Raw genomic sequence first — 12353 nt, 5'->3', positions numbered from 1 at the left:
AGATCGAACCTATTAAAGGATTTTAATATATAATCGGTAGTAAAAGAAAGACAATAAAGTCCTATTAATGTGAAATAAAAAATGAAAAAAGAAAAAAGAAAAAGAAAATGAAATTTGCTTTCTCTTCTGTTACCATGTAGCTTCGCTGAAGATATAGAGAAGAAAAAACCGAGTTAAATTCGATAAACGCCAAAAGATACGTAATGAGAGTTTGAATATACGCGTGCTTATAAGAAATACGTACATACATGAGTATGAGTGTCGCGTGCTTGTAAATGTGTGCTTATATATATGTGTGTATATATACATATGTATACATACACACATATACATATATACGTATATGCATATATACATATATGTATGTATAAATATATGTATGTATAAATATATGTATGCACATTAGTATATTACGTTAAACTATATTATATTATATTGTAATCGTTTACCAAACTCTCTTTCATTGAGACTTGGATAAAATATGACAAAGTACTTGGTGAATATCACGTTTTATTCTCTGTGTAACTTCTTTTATGAATTTAATCGCACTCGTAATATCTACCAACATTCGCACAGATCGCAGATATAACGATTATATAAGATTAAATTCAAGATGTAAGAGATTGATTTCCAACTTTGGAAGAAAATATCTCCGATGAGAAGAATATAGTCATACATATATACATCACGATGGAAATAAATAAATAAATAAATAAAATAAAGGAAAATTATCTAAGAAACGTAAAAGGATTGTAAACGCGTAACTTATATTATTGAATTAACTCTAAGATTTCAAAATGCTTTATCTAGGTCGTAACGAAAATAAATTAACTTATGAATAAAATAAACGAGTAAATAAATATATAAATAAATAAACGAACGAGAAGGTGAAAATATATGCGTATATTATATATATATAAATATATAATTTATAATATAGTATATGTAATGTATATTGTAATATATATGTTATTATATTATAACATACACAACTATATATATATATATATTATATGTATATGATATTATATGATTATATTATAATATATACATATGATATATACATGAAAATTATATGTATTAGCAAAATTATATATACATATATACGTAATATATATATATATATTTATTTATTTATAATATATATAATACGTGCATATGTATACGTATATCATTAGTAACTACTTGCAAGACTGTGGAACATTATAGGTGTATAAATGTTTAAATAAATTATTATAATGTGGCAATCAATTCTATATGAAAGCACCTTTAGTATGTTTTTTGCATATATACTACAATTAATGGATATAAAAAAAAACTGATAAAGTTTAATAAAATACACTCACCGTTTCCTATCTACGTATGAATATTCGTCGAATTGTCTAATCGCTGATTAATTATTTTAAAACGTGTTAATTTTCACAATAACCTAAATTTTATCCCGTAATTATCACTAACCGTCGTTTTTGTAGATATATATCTGTACTTCCATAGAGTTCTACAAAAAAGTTGAACTACCGCGATTTTGTAAATTTCATTCTTGTAGCTACCGGTAGGGGCAGCACTAGTCACATGCTACTCAGACGTCATCTATCGTTAGATAAAATAATAATTACTCACCAATCATAATTCTTGTAATACCGAATAAAGATGGCCTTTGCTATCGAATAAAGTTTGTATACTTCGGTGTTATTTGCGTTTTCAATGTTCGTAAACTAAATGTTTGTAACACAGAATTATTAAAATCTATGGTATAGATATATAATTACGTAGTAAAAGTTTCTAAATTCAATTTCACAAATATGTCTGTCAATAAAGTTCAGGTAGATAATAATTGTAAATAGAATTATAGGTTATGTGTCTTTACTAGATAGAATAGATAGAAATGTGTTGTGTTTAAATATAATTATAAAGAAAACTTTCATTGATTTTAGTCGTTATATTATTTTCCGAGAATAACTCGATGGTCTAAAGGAATAGGAGCAGAATTACCAGAAGCATATAAAAAATTTTGGAAAGAATGGAAAATTCAAGAACCAACTGCAGTTCATTACATAAAAGAGGAAGGAAAATATATTAGAAATGAAAAAACAGGAGAAGTGTATGTTATAAAAAAAAAGCTCAATTTATCAAAATATATTAAAAAAATATTTCTCATTTTCTTCATTGTAGTCATCCGGTACAAAATATTCGGATTCCTTTGAAATATCCAAAAGAATTTGAACAATATATATTAGGTGGAGAAGCTGTAATCCAAGGCTTCCGACAACGTGAGAAATACTGTCGCAGATATCCTCATTTTTGGTTTCCTATATTAAAAAAATCCGTCCTTTATAGTGAAGTTTTGGATTCGTATATGAGAGCAATCATTACACAAAGAACCATTCTTTTAATTCATGAAAATTATGGATTTGATCATTACTTATTAAAGGTGCGTTGAAGTACAAAAAAGTATTTAGAAAATATTATCGAATAAAATCACAATTATTCATTTCCTAGACTCCTGCGTGCGATTTAAGGTCAGAACTTGCTGTCAAACTAAAGCGACAAATACTTATAGCATTGGCAGATAAAACATTATATCCAAATGACAAAGCCAAAAGGGACGAAGTATATGCCAAGTATTCACAATATTTATCTTCAGTAAGTTATTACATTTGTCTATTACTTCAAGCTTAAAAATATTATTTATATTACTTATCACTTTCTAGTATACACGAGAAGAAATTGAATGGTACGGTTTAACATATAAGGAAGCATGTCAGAAATGGATTGCTTTGAAAAAAGAGCAGAATAAAGTACAGCCATTAAAAATTCAATACAGATCTGAATTAATAGCAAAACTTAAAGAAAACAATATTAAAGAAGCACAGGATATTGATGTCCTACCAAAGGAAAAGTATGTTATTACATAAATGATTTTTCTGAATGTCCACTTTTAACTATAATACAACTAAACGTAATTTTTATAGGGACGATGGTTTGTGGTTATCCAAATGGAATCCATTTTCAAAAACTTCAAAAACCAAATAGGTAACATTCATAGCTTGATATCGCATATTTTGTAAATAGTAAAAAAAAGGAAAAGATTTAAGTAAACGTAATATCTGAACATATGTTTTGTTATTTGCAATACAAATTTATTGGTATTAGATTTTTTAAAACTATTTGTAATAATATAGTTTCCCTTATGAATCATCATTTTAAATGTTATAATCAATTTTTAAAAACTTTTACAATTACGAAATTATTAAAATCTTTGATCATTTAAAACTTTCCTATAGAAAAAAAAAGTTAAAAATTCACATATATTATATCCTAACTATAAAGGAAATTGTCTAAGAAAAATCTCGAATTTGAGAAAAAATTTACTAAACTTTTTTGATACAAACAAAAATTGAACTACGATATTGAGCATTCTATATCACCATCTTTTGGTAAACAATCCAACAAAGATGCTACAGCTCTTGTAATGTATGTCATTGTTCCAAAACTACCACTAGGAGCACTATCATAAAAGTGTTGGCACACATAAGCTGCTCCTCCACAGAGAAGATTTCCCAATGCTGTTGTTTCACGCTGTTCTTTTGGTTTGGCACAACAGAGAGTAGCATCTCCATCGACTTTCATCTAAAAATAATATAAAATTCTACAATACCTAATCAATTTTCTTTTTTATAAATATTGACATTAATAGCCACAGTATTTTGTACCTGATCTTCCAAGAAGATGGCATTAGCTTTGTGTACTAAATGTTCAACAGCAATGAGACCTCCTAAAGAAGCTACCGCATTATGTTCAGTCACCAATGTTAATACCATTAAAGCTTCAACAACGAGTTGACGATACTCCGGTTGTGGTATTGTATTTAAAACTGTCTCTACTGCTAAAGCAAATTTTAATTCTCCCGGTGTCATTTCTTGAGTAAGATTTTGGGGAAGAACTCGTCCCTCTATAGCTAAACCTTGACACTAGAAAAAAGTCATGATAGTAAAAAGTTGGTAATATATATAGTAATATATATTAAAATTAAAAAATTATACCCTTTCTAGAACTTGCCAAACCCGTGGATAAAAACCTCGTGGCACTCTATTAAGTGCACCGTCCAATCGACGTCTTCGTAACCATTGTCCTTGACGATCAGGTTCTGTTTCACCGCCGTCCGTTTGATCAGGACTTAAAAATCCACCAATCTGAGATTTCTAAAAAAATACCGTCATAGTTTGTTAACATGTTACATTGATTATTTCAATTAAATTTATTTACCTTGCTCACTTTACTTGACTTGCAACTGATGACAGAAAAATTACCTCTTCCAACTGCAAAAGTTATAAATATTAAAATATTACAGTCGCGGATTAACCTTCTTCCTTATAAAAATCGAACTTACCACTACTTATCGCAAATTCTTTTCCGCTCATGATATGATGTAAAAGATTTTTCATTTCGAATGGAGATAAATTCAACAAATGTTCGGAAGCTTCTTCGCCCGTACAAATCAAAGTCCTTGACAATTCTGTTGCCATAACTTGAATAATCAAGCCAACTCTAAGCCTCAACATTTCATGAAACAGCTGTGGTTCTGTTCTAATAAACATAGCCAAATATACAAGCAATTCCTGTGTCAACATAGCTGTGGATTCGTCATCTCCATACGCTTGATGAATCAAAGATCTTAATTCATTCTCGGGTAATGGAGCTACGATCGTATGCTCATTGCTTGGTGGCATTCCAACGGTAACTTGTTTTTGTCGTACTAACAAGTCTGTGACAGCTTTAGCTAAATCTTCTACTCTTTTTCCTAACATACCGGCAGAGTGACGAACAATACCCCACATTTTTTGTTGACATGCTTTTTCATAAAGGTCCTTTAATAAATCTTTTACTAATACTGGATGACCTTCTTCTACCATACCCGTATTGAAATAAAGTCCTTGTGAGTCGACCTATAATACATATAAAATTATATATTTCTAAAAATGTAAATAAACAAAAGTAATAATTCGTTAAACAATAAACTAACAAGATATTGCAATATGTCTCCTTGTTCTTCGAGACTCTCAGTCTCACGAAGCATCGTCAATAATTCTTCAACTTCAGTATCAGCATATTGTGTATCAGATATGGATCTAGATTTATGACCTTTTCCAGTAGTTTTCCATGGCATATCTTCCGTAGGAGATGGTGTACGATCGGTATGTACAGGTTGCGTCGAATTTGGTATCAGAGTTGTATCTGTTACTTCAATGAAAGGATTTAGGTTTAAATTAGCTGACGGTCTACGATCTTCTCCCGCCATTCCAAGAATTTCGGCTAAAAAATAGTTTAATATTAATGTATATGTTACATCTATCAATATCATTATACTGAGCAGGTAATTTCTTTAATACAATTATGTAAAAAAAATATACTTACACGTACATATATATTTAAATACTATTAAAATTAAAATAGAGAAGACAGAAATTAGTTAGTAAATAGTTAGTTAGTAAACTTACATTCTCGGAGAATGATGGGAACCATGGCACAAGGAATGTATTGTAAAAACGCTTAAAGTTCCTCTTTCAGGCAACATGCAATGAAACTTTTGGGAAGTTAAAAGTGTCTTTTTTACAAGTTTATTTTATAGTACTAATTTTTACTTACGTTCAACAGCTATAGATCGTGTCTTTTTAATGGCACCTTTGACAGACATTCTTCGTCTCAAATTTTTTCCAGTTCTAACCAATGGCTTGTTAAGAAGACCAGTACGATGGGGAAAAGCACGCATCAAATGTTCATCCAAATATTGTTGAACCTAAGAAGCCAAGAAAAGGTTTTTATAATTTCCCATCTGTTAACTGATTTTGTTGTGTTCATGACAAACGATATAGTGTTAACCTGAGGATTAAGTTTATCAGGACGTCCATCTTCTGAACTACCTAAGAAGCTCAGATTCGTAATACACGATGTACTAAGAAAGTCGTTTAGATTTCCTAGTGATACTCTAGTACCATTTATATAACCACTTTTCAGTTTCTTCATAGTAGTTATCATTGCTAATGGTATTTTTCCTTGATCTGCAAAGATAAATATTTTTCTAAATTTTATAAATTCAATACAATGCAACGATATTTTTGACAGCACTACTCAAAGACTAGAAACTATTCAAAGACTAGATCTTGTCATATAAACCACTTTTTTTATTATGACAAATGATCTAAAGCTGCCAAGGTCGTACCTAAATGATTATGAGTAGCAACTAGTGTTATGGTAGGCCTGCCGAGCATTTGCTTCCAGTTGATGGTCAGGAAGGCCAAGTTGGTTGTAAAAGTATTCGCAAGGAGAGCCGCATCGTTTGTTGTGTAGTATTCCTCCGCGTCAAAGTTCTAACACATGCAACAAACGCGCACACCACCAAACACATAAGCCTTCTGCGAATGTTTCTAATCAAATTGAAAAAATTTTTCTATGATTGTTTCTTTTATGTTAAATGAACTGCAACTTGTTTTCATTTAAATCAGTACTTGATTTTATAAAATATTTTAACATTAGCAGTTTTTGCTCACAATATTGAACTATATCAATTTTTAAGAACAAAATTGTAATAGTTAATATATTACAAAACAGAGAAAACTTAATTTAATTTTCACTACTTTAAAGGTAATTATAACCAACTATAGCCATTAAGCAAGATTGACAGCAAAAAAACAAATGCACACATGCAGACAGACGTGATACAAATGGAATGGGAATTAAATTTTTTTTATAGAAAGATCAAAACTTTCTAGAGAAGACTGTTATCAGAAAACCAGGAACTTATCGTCTATACCTTCACAATCGAAAGATATAAGACTTCTCGTAATATCGAAGGTTGTCTTAATATTTTTCGTGATATGTGAGGAAGACAATAACAAAGATCAAAACTATGGCTTTCAGACAATAGTTACTGTACCTAGATGAACGTTCTTGAGGGGCATGACCACAAGAGGCCGGCCCAACATATTCTGCCAGCTAGACTTCAAGAAATTAATTTCGCCTTTGAATATGTCAATCATGAGCTCATAGTCCGATGCGATGTAGAAGCGGGTCATATCTGTCAACTAATGTTTGGTGCAAGAACAACAGGCAACATAAGAAAAGAAACAAGAATAGAATGGTGAAGAAGATCAATGAACATTCAAGTACCTACCTGTGGTGTGAATGCAAATATTTTATCGTGCAGAGAATATAATTTACTGGTACTCAAAATCCCGACATCTCTTGATTTACGGCCAGATAGTCCTAACTTTTTATTTCGTCCTGAAAGCATAAGTTGTTCGTTTAATATTCTATACTATTTTGTTCTATATTTAAGATAGCATTAATTATAACATGCTTAGAAAATTGTATTAAATAATTATTATTTTGGTTACCTAAATAAGTATATAAATGACTGAGTACTTTTGCTGGTTGTACTTCTATCGGTGCTACTTCTGCGATAGTTTGAACATGAATATCATGCTGGGCAATTTTTTCTCTAATCTCTGCATCTTCTGCCAAAATAACAACTTGCACCACAACATCCGGTTTTTTTTCACTGCACAACCGCCGATTCAATGGATCTAATTCACCCACTGCTAGGAAGCCCTGTACACAATTAGATTTTTACTGATAAAGTTAAACATAAATTTTTTTTAAATGTATAAAAATTATAATTATACTTACTTCTTGCAGTAACTTTCCCAAAATGTAAAGGGATTGAGCCCACATAAATGGATATCTGCCTAAAGCTATGCGAGGTTGACTACCAGGTTGAATATATTCTGCTGCAACATTTTCAGATGCAACTGAATATAACTCAGGAACTAATCTCATTCCATCATCTGCTTTAATTGTTATTTGTTCAAGTAGCGTTGAATATTCTGCTACTGCTTCTTTATTTCCTTGGAAACAATAATCCAGTATTAAATAACAGAAAAATAAAGGCCACTCGCATTCTATATTTTCAAACATACGCAATTCCCATGGCTCATAATATAACCTGTAAATAATGTATATAAAGGTAATGGATACATCGGTATCATTATTATTATAAAAACTTATATTACATCCTATCATACCTGTTAGGATCTTCCTTTGCTGTTCTATATCCATCGCGCAAAAATCTTTTGCATCCATAACGACCTTGTAATTTACTTGTTATTGCTTCTCTTGTTAGTTGTATTAAATTAGGTTCATCTACTGCAAATGCAGGAAAGCTTATTATGGACAATAAACCGCTATCCAATTCTTTTGAATTTGATTCTCTAGGCAACATGGATTGTAAAACAGCCTGACATTTTTGTGCTTCATCTGCTAATACATGAATTACTGAAGTAGGTCCACCTCTTGCACCAAATAAATCTAATTCGTTCAAAGCTTCCATTGCAGCTTTAGCCATTCCAATACTGCTAGCATTTAATTCAGGTAAGCCATGATTAGTTTTATCTCCTCTTTCCCAAATTCCATAATCAGGAGTACAATAAGCTGATTCAATATAAAATACTAAGTTTTGTATAAAAGCAACCTGTATACAAGCACAAATAAATAAATTAGATAGATGATATTAATTAAAGTATCATAAAAAATTCAAAATACTTACCTCATCAAGATTAAATACAATTTGTAAGCCAGATGCTGTCATTTGAGCAAGTACTAAAAGATATAGAGAAATAGCATCTATTTGCAGATGACCCCATTCATTATCTCCAACAACTGTCTGTCCATTAACAGAACTATATTTTGCATGCAAAGCATCAAGAGGATTCTGACTAGATTTAAATTTTTCTACTTTATCTTTTTGTTGCATCATAGCCATGAGTAAACCTCTCATCAATTTAACACAACTTTGTTCTAATTCATAAGTTTTTGCTCTATCTTCGTCAACATCCGCTATTTTTTTATATGCCATAGAAAGTCCCCAAACAGCAAGAATACAGTAAATATTATCACGCACCCATGCATGATCATTTTCACGACTTGCAGGAAAAAGACCAGTAACAGGATTTTGATGATTCATAATAATCTTGTGAACTATTCTCTGATAATAGTCCAAACGGACACCAGAATTACTTCGACTACGCATTGTCATGTATATTTTAAATACTGCAATATTTAATTCTCAATTATATAATACAATCTTGTCATATATTATTTGCATTTTTACTAATTCTAATAAAATAATGTACTTTTTAGAAATAGCAGAAAGATTAAGAAGAATTATCACATACCTTCCTAATAATGTGACAATAATCAAAATACTGATTTATTTTTAAAAGTGTATTATGTTAAAGGAATCGTGATTTGAGAATATTTTAGCAAACACATTCTAATTACTTTTCTAAAATCATAAAATAATCCTATTTACTGAGAGATTTTTCTAAAATGCTACATTCAATGATACAATGTGAAACGAATGTCAAGTATGGCACCAATAGTAGAAACTTCTTTCCTAGACTTTATATCCGCTTCGTTTGACTTTGTCCAACTATACATAAGTGACATTGACTATATTTGTATGCCTTTTTAGCTCTTCGTTCTTTGCTCAATTCATTTGATGACGTATCCAATTGTAAGAGATTTACCGAAGCGACTACGCGTTGCACAATTATGTCTCTATTTTCTGTTCAATTCTCCATAAGAAAAAAATAATTGAGTTTTATAATCTCGAACTTCTTTCCCTCTTCCTCCACTTCCACCACCAGAAAAGAGTACAATTTCAAATTTGCACGTGTCTCGATATACGTAATGCGTATGTGAAAAAAATCGATATAAAGCGCGAAAATATGCAATTTTAAATTTATTACTAAGCAGTTAACAAAATAAATGTATTCTTCTAATCGAATTAAGATCAATAATCGATTTTAATAAATCGAATTTTAATAGATCTTAATCGTTTTTAAAATATTCGAATCAATTAGAAAATTATTAGAGAATTCGATTTTCATGAAAATGATGATAATCGAACAAAGTATCGATATTGTCGCACATATGTGGGCGAACCATAATGATTTTGATGTTTTGCGCAACAATTTGATATGAAGTTCGTTCCAATGGCAGTTTGCTGCAAAGTGGACATGGAGTAGACGTTTTTGCAGTGGTCGCGACCACTTTTTTAGTTTTTATATATATGTTTTAATAAATTTTGCAGTCTACTGTTAAGATTAAAAATCTTTCTGACCCTGATAGCTTTTTAAATTAAAACTATGAATCACGTAAAGATGTTTAATTTCAAGAAAATTCTACTGTTTCTATGCCTTACGACTGGCTTAACCTCGTCTGCCAACAACGAAACGCAAACAGATGGTGCATCCGAGAAACTTTCCTCAAATTCAAATAATTTGAATACTTCGACTACCGTAATACAAACGAAGATTGAACCTGTCATATCATTGACAACGATCACTCCATCCATTAGCACCAAGGATTCTAAAGTATGCTAAACTTTCGTTCGCATTTAATTTGACGTACCATAAGTATGTTGAAACGTTTTTATATAATTATAGGCAAGTGTTATTAATTTGGTACTAACTGAAGGTGGTCCAGTTTCAAATTCTCTGACCGTGCGATCACCAATATCCGATCAGAAAATAACTGCTAAAAATAATTCTACAACGACGATTAAAGATATATTTGTAAACAAGAATGTTAGCCAAGTCATGACAACACAGAAAGATTTGCCAGTTTTGGATAGAAAAAAAGGATATTTAACATTCGATCAAACAACTGTTAAAGATGTTACAGTAGAACATGATAGTGATAATGATAATATAAATAATTCTAAAGTTGAAAATATTCCTATAAGAATAGTTGCTAATATTACACAATTAAATAATACAAGTACTACTATACAACATGTGCTAGATATGTCAGAAAAAAAACTAAATAATACCATCGTTATTTCTACAACACCTCCTGTGAACAAACATAAGCCAAATCCAAAACCAACTGTGACAATGGGTGGAGGTTCAGCAGATCCAAATAAACCTATACCTCCATCACCAACAAAAAATTCTCCATTAGGAATGCCAAGAAAAATCGATTATATCATACCTATTGCTATTACAATTGTTGCACTTCCAATATTGGGTGTAGCTAGTTTTATTCTTTATAATCGAGGTAAAGACTGTTGGGATAAGAGACACTATCGAAGGATGGATTTTCTTATCGATGGAATGTATAATGATTAAATCATAAAGGAATGTATCTATGAGGATGATCCTTGCAATAAGAATACATGATAGACAGCTAAACAGCTTTATCATTATACTTTGTTATATCATGTTCTCTAAACATAATTGGAGAACATTTTTATAATATCGGTAACATTTATTCTATATTGATATGTATAGTATGTCATCAATTGAAAACATTTTGTTGAGATTTTATTTGTTTATTATAACTGTAATGTAGGATACGATTGTGTCAAGAAAAAGAATGCCATAAAAACAAAAATTATCTAAGAGAAGGCAAGGCAATGTCGATACTAAGGAAAGAAAATTTAGTTGTATATATCACAAGATAACTAAATTAATAATGAATCAAATTTCAAAAAGGTAATTATCATGTAACTGTTGGATGTCTAGCATGTTAGTTTTATTGTAAAAACAAAAATTGGTTCAAGTTTAACTAGTATATACCCAGGAATATGCATGAATGATAATAATATATTGGAGATAAAAATAAAATTATTTTTAGTAGAGTATAATGCAAAAATATATAGCATTCTTATACATCAAAGTAGACAATAATTGCATCATCCAACAAGACCTTGCCCTGCAAATTATTATAAATATAATTACAACAAAATGTTGTAAAGTAAACAAAATATACTCAATGTTGTTTTATAAATTGCAGTATGGTGCATAGATTTGACCAAAGAAGTATATAATTGATAATGTTAATATAGTATCATTGTTGCATTTACTTATATTAATTTGATTTTTACACATTTTTTTACATACTATTTCTTTTCTTAGAAATAACACGAAAAAGGCTCATGTTATGTATATACATTGAACTATTGCCATAAGTAAATGTATTCTATTGACAATGTTCGATAATTGTCCTATTGTTGCAAAATCTATCAATAATTTATGGGTTACACCCATTGTAAAGTTTTCAAAATTGTTATTTATGAAGTTTATATTTTGTCTATGTATGAAAAAGCAATAATAATTATTTTTATACATATGTATATGTGAATTTATCAATATTGTTATGAAATATAAACACTTACAACTACAACTATATTAATGATTTTACCCGCTTAATATTTGTTTAATCAAGGCAAATGCACATAAATGACCAAAAAATTTGTGTATTATAAAATTCGCATTCTCTTTTTTTTTGTT

The 12353-nt window shown here is 29.9% G+C and overlaps 3 protein-coding genes across 6 annotated transcripts; 2 read left to right on the top strand and 1 right to left on the bottom strand.

The window, feature by feature from the left end:
• The first annotated feature begins 1629 nt into the window (after positions 1 to 1629).
• Positions 1630 to 3112, top strand: LOC127067442 (39S ribosomal protein L28, mitochondrial). The gene is made up of 6 exons (XM_051002382.1): positions 1630 to 1823; positions 1935 to 2101; positions 2173 to 2431; positions 2500 to 2643; positions 2712 to 2899; positions 2973 to 3112. The coding sequence occupies exons 1-6, from the start codon at positions 1803 to 1805 to the stop codon at positions 3031 to 3033; spliced, it is 840 nt and encodes a 279-aa protein (XP_050858339.1). The 5' UTR covers positions 1630 to 1802; the 3' UTR covers positions 3034 to 3112.
• Positions 3113 to 3350: 238 nt separating this feature from the next.
• LOC127065475 (probable phosphorylase b kinase regulatory subunit alpha) lies at positions 3351 to 9738 on the bottom strand. Of its 3 annotated transcripts, none has more exons than XM_050997917.1 (15): positions 9231 to 9738; positions 8603 to 9105; positions 8082 to 8527; positions 7687 to 8002; positions 7395 to 7608; positions 7172 to 7281; positions 6935 to 7082; positions 5881 to 6059; positions 5647 to 5797; positions 5024 to 5313; positions 4391 to 4946; positions 4267 to 4319; positions 4044 to 4202; positions 3714 to 3971; positions 3351 to 3630 (listed from the first exon to the last, which is right to left on the bottom strand). In XM_050997917.1, the coding sequence occupies exons 2-15, from the start codon at positions 9089 to 9091 to the stop codon at positions 3403 to 3405; spliced, it is 3597 nt and encodes a 1198-aa protein (XP_050853874.1). In that variant the 5' UTR covers positions 9092 to 9105; positions 9231 to 9738; the 3' UTR covers positions 3351 to 3402. The 3 variants fall into 3 exon arrangements, with proteins under 3 accessions (XP_050853874.1, XP_050853935.1, XP_050854023.1); XM_050997978.1 differs by lacking the exon at positions 6935 to 7082 and adding an exon at positions 6221 to 6368; XM_050998066.1 differs by lacking the exon at positions 6935 to 7082 and adding an exon at positions 6221 to 6368 and having other exon boundaries at positions 5024 to 5241; positions 9231 to 9737.
• Positions 9739 to 10043: 305 nt separating this feature from the next.
• LOC127067087 (uncharacterized) lies at positions 10044 to 12246 on the top strand. Of its 2 annotated transcripts, XR_007782564.1 has the most exons (3): positions 10044 to 10433; positions 10506 to 11321; positions 11413 to 12246. XR_007782564.1 is itself a non-coding variant. In XM_051001661.1 (2 exons), exons 1-2 carry the CDS (start codon positions 10206 to 10208, stop codon positions 11187 to 11189), a joined length of 912 nt encoding a protein of 303 aa, XP_050857618.1. In that variant the 5' UTR covers positions 10044 to 10205; the 3' UTR covers positions 11190 to 12246. The 2 variants fall into 2 exon arrangements, 1 of the variants encoding a protein (XP_050857618.1); XM_051001661.1 differs by having other exon boundaries at positions 10506 to 12246.
• The last annotated feature ends 107 nt before the right edge of the window (positions 12247 to 12353 follow it).

This window comes from Vespula vulgaris, chromosome 1 (genome assembly GCF_905475345.1).
Source record: "Vespula vulgaris chromosome 1, iyVesVulg1.1, whole genome shotgun sequence".
Taxonomy (NCBI): domain Eukaryota; kingdom Metazoa; phylum Arthropoda; class Insecta; order Hymenoptera; family Vespidae; genus Vespula; species Vespula vulgaris.
The sequence above is the reverse complement of the archived record's forward strand: the minus strand, read 5'-3'. Positions and strand labels throughout refer to the sequence as shown.

Excerpts from the sequence above, each read along its gene's own strand:
- LOC127067442 (XM_051002382.1), top strand. The coding sequence starts at position 1,803 with ATGTCTGTCAATAAAGTTCAG. Across the intron at positions 2,432-2,499 it reads TTGATCATTACTTATTAAAG|ACTCCTGCGTGCGATTTAAG; the intron begins GTGCGTTGAAGT and ends TTCATTTCCTAG. Across the intron at positions 2,644-2,711 it reads ATTCACAATATTTATCTTCA|TATACACGAGAAGAAATTGA; the intron begins GTAAGTTATTAC and ends ATCACTTTCTAG.
- LOC127065475 (XM_050997917.1), bottom strand. The coding sequence starts at position 9,091 with ATGACAATGCGTAGTCGAAGTAATTCTGGTGTCCGTTTGGACTATTAT. Across the intron at positions 7,282-7,394 it reads TCATTTATATACTTATTTAG|GACGAAATAAAAAGTTAGGA; the intron begins GTAACCAAAATA and ends TTATGCTTTCAG. Across the intron at positions 3,631-3,713 it reads CCATCTTCTTGGAAGATCAG|ATGAAAGTCGATGGAGATGC; the intron begins GTACAAAATACT and ends TATTATTTTTAG.
- LOC127067087 (XM_051001661.1), top strand. The coding sequence starts at position 10,206 with ATGAATCACGTAAAGATGTTTAATTTCAAGAAAATTCTACTGTTTCTA. Across the intron at positions 10,434-10,505 it reads TTAGCACCAAGGATTCTAAA|GCAAGTGTTATTAATTTGGT; the intron begins GTATGCTAAACT and ends ATATAATTATAG.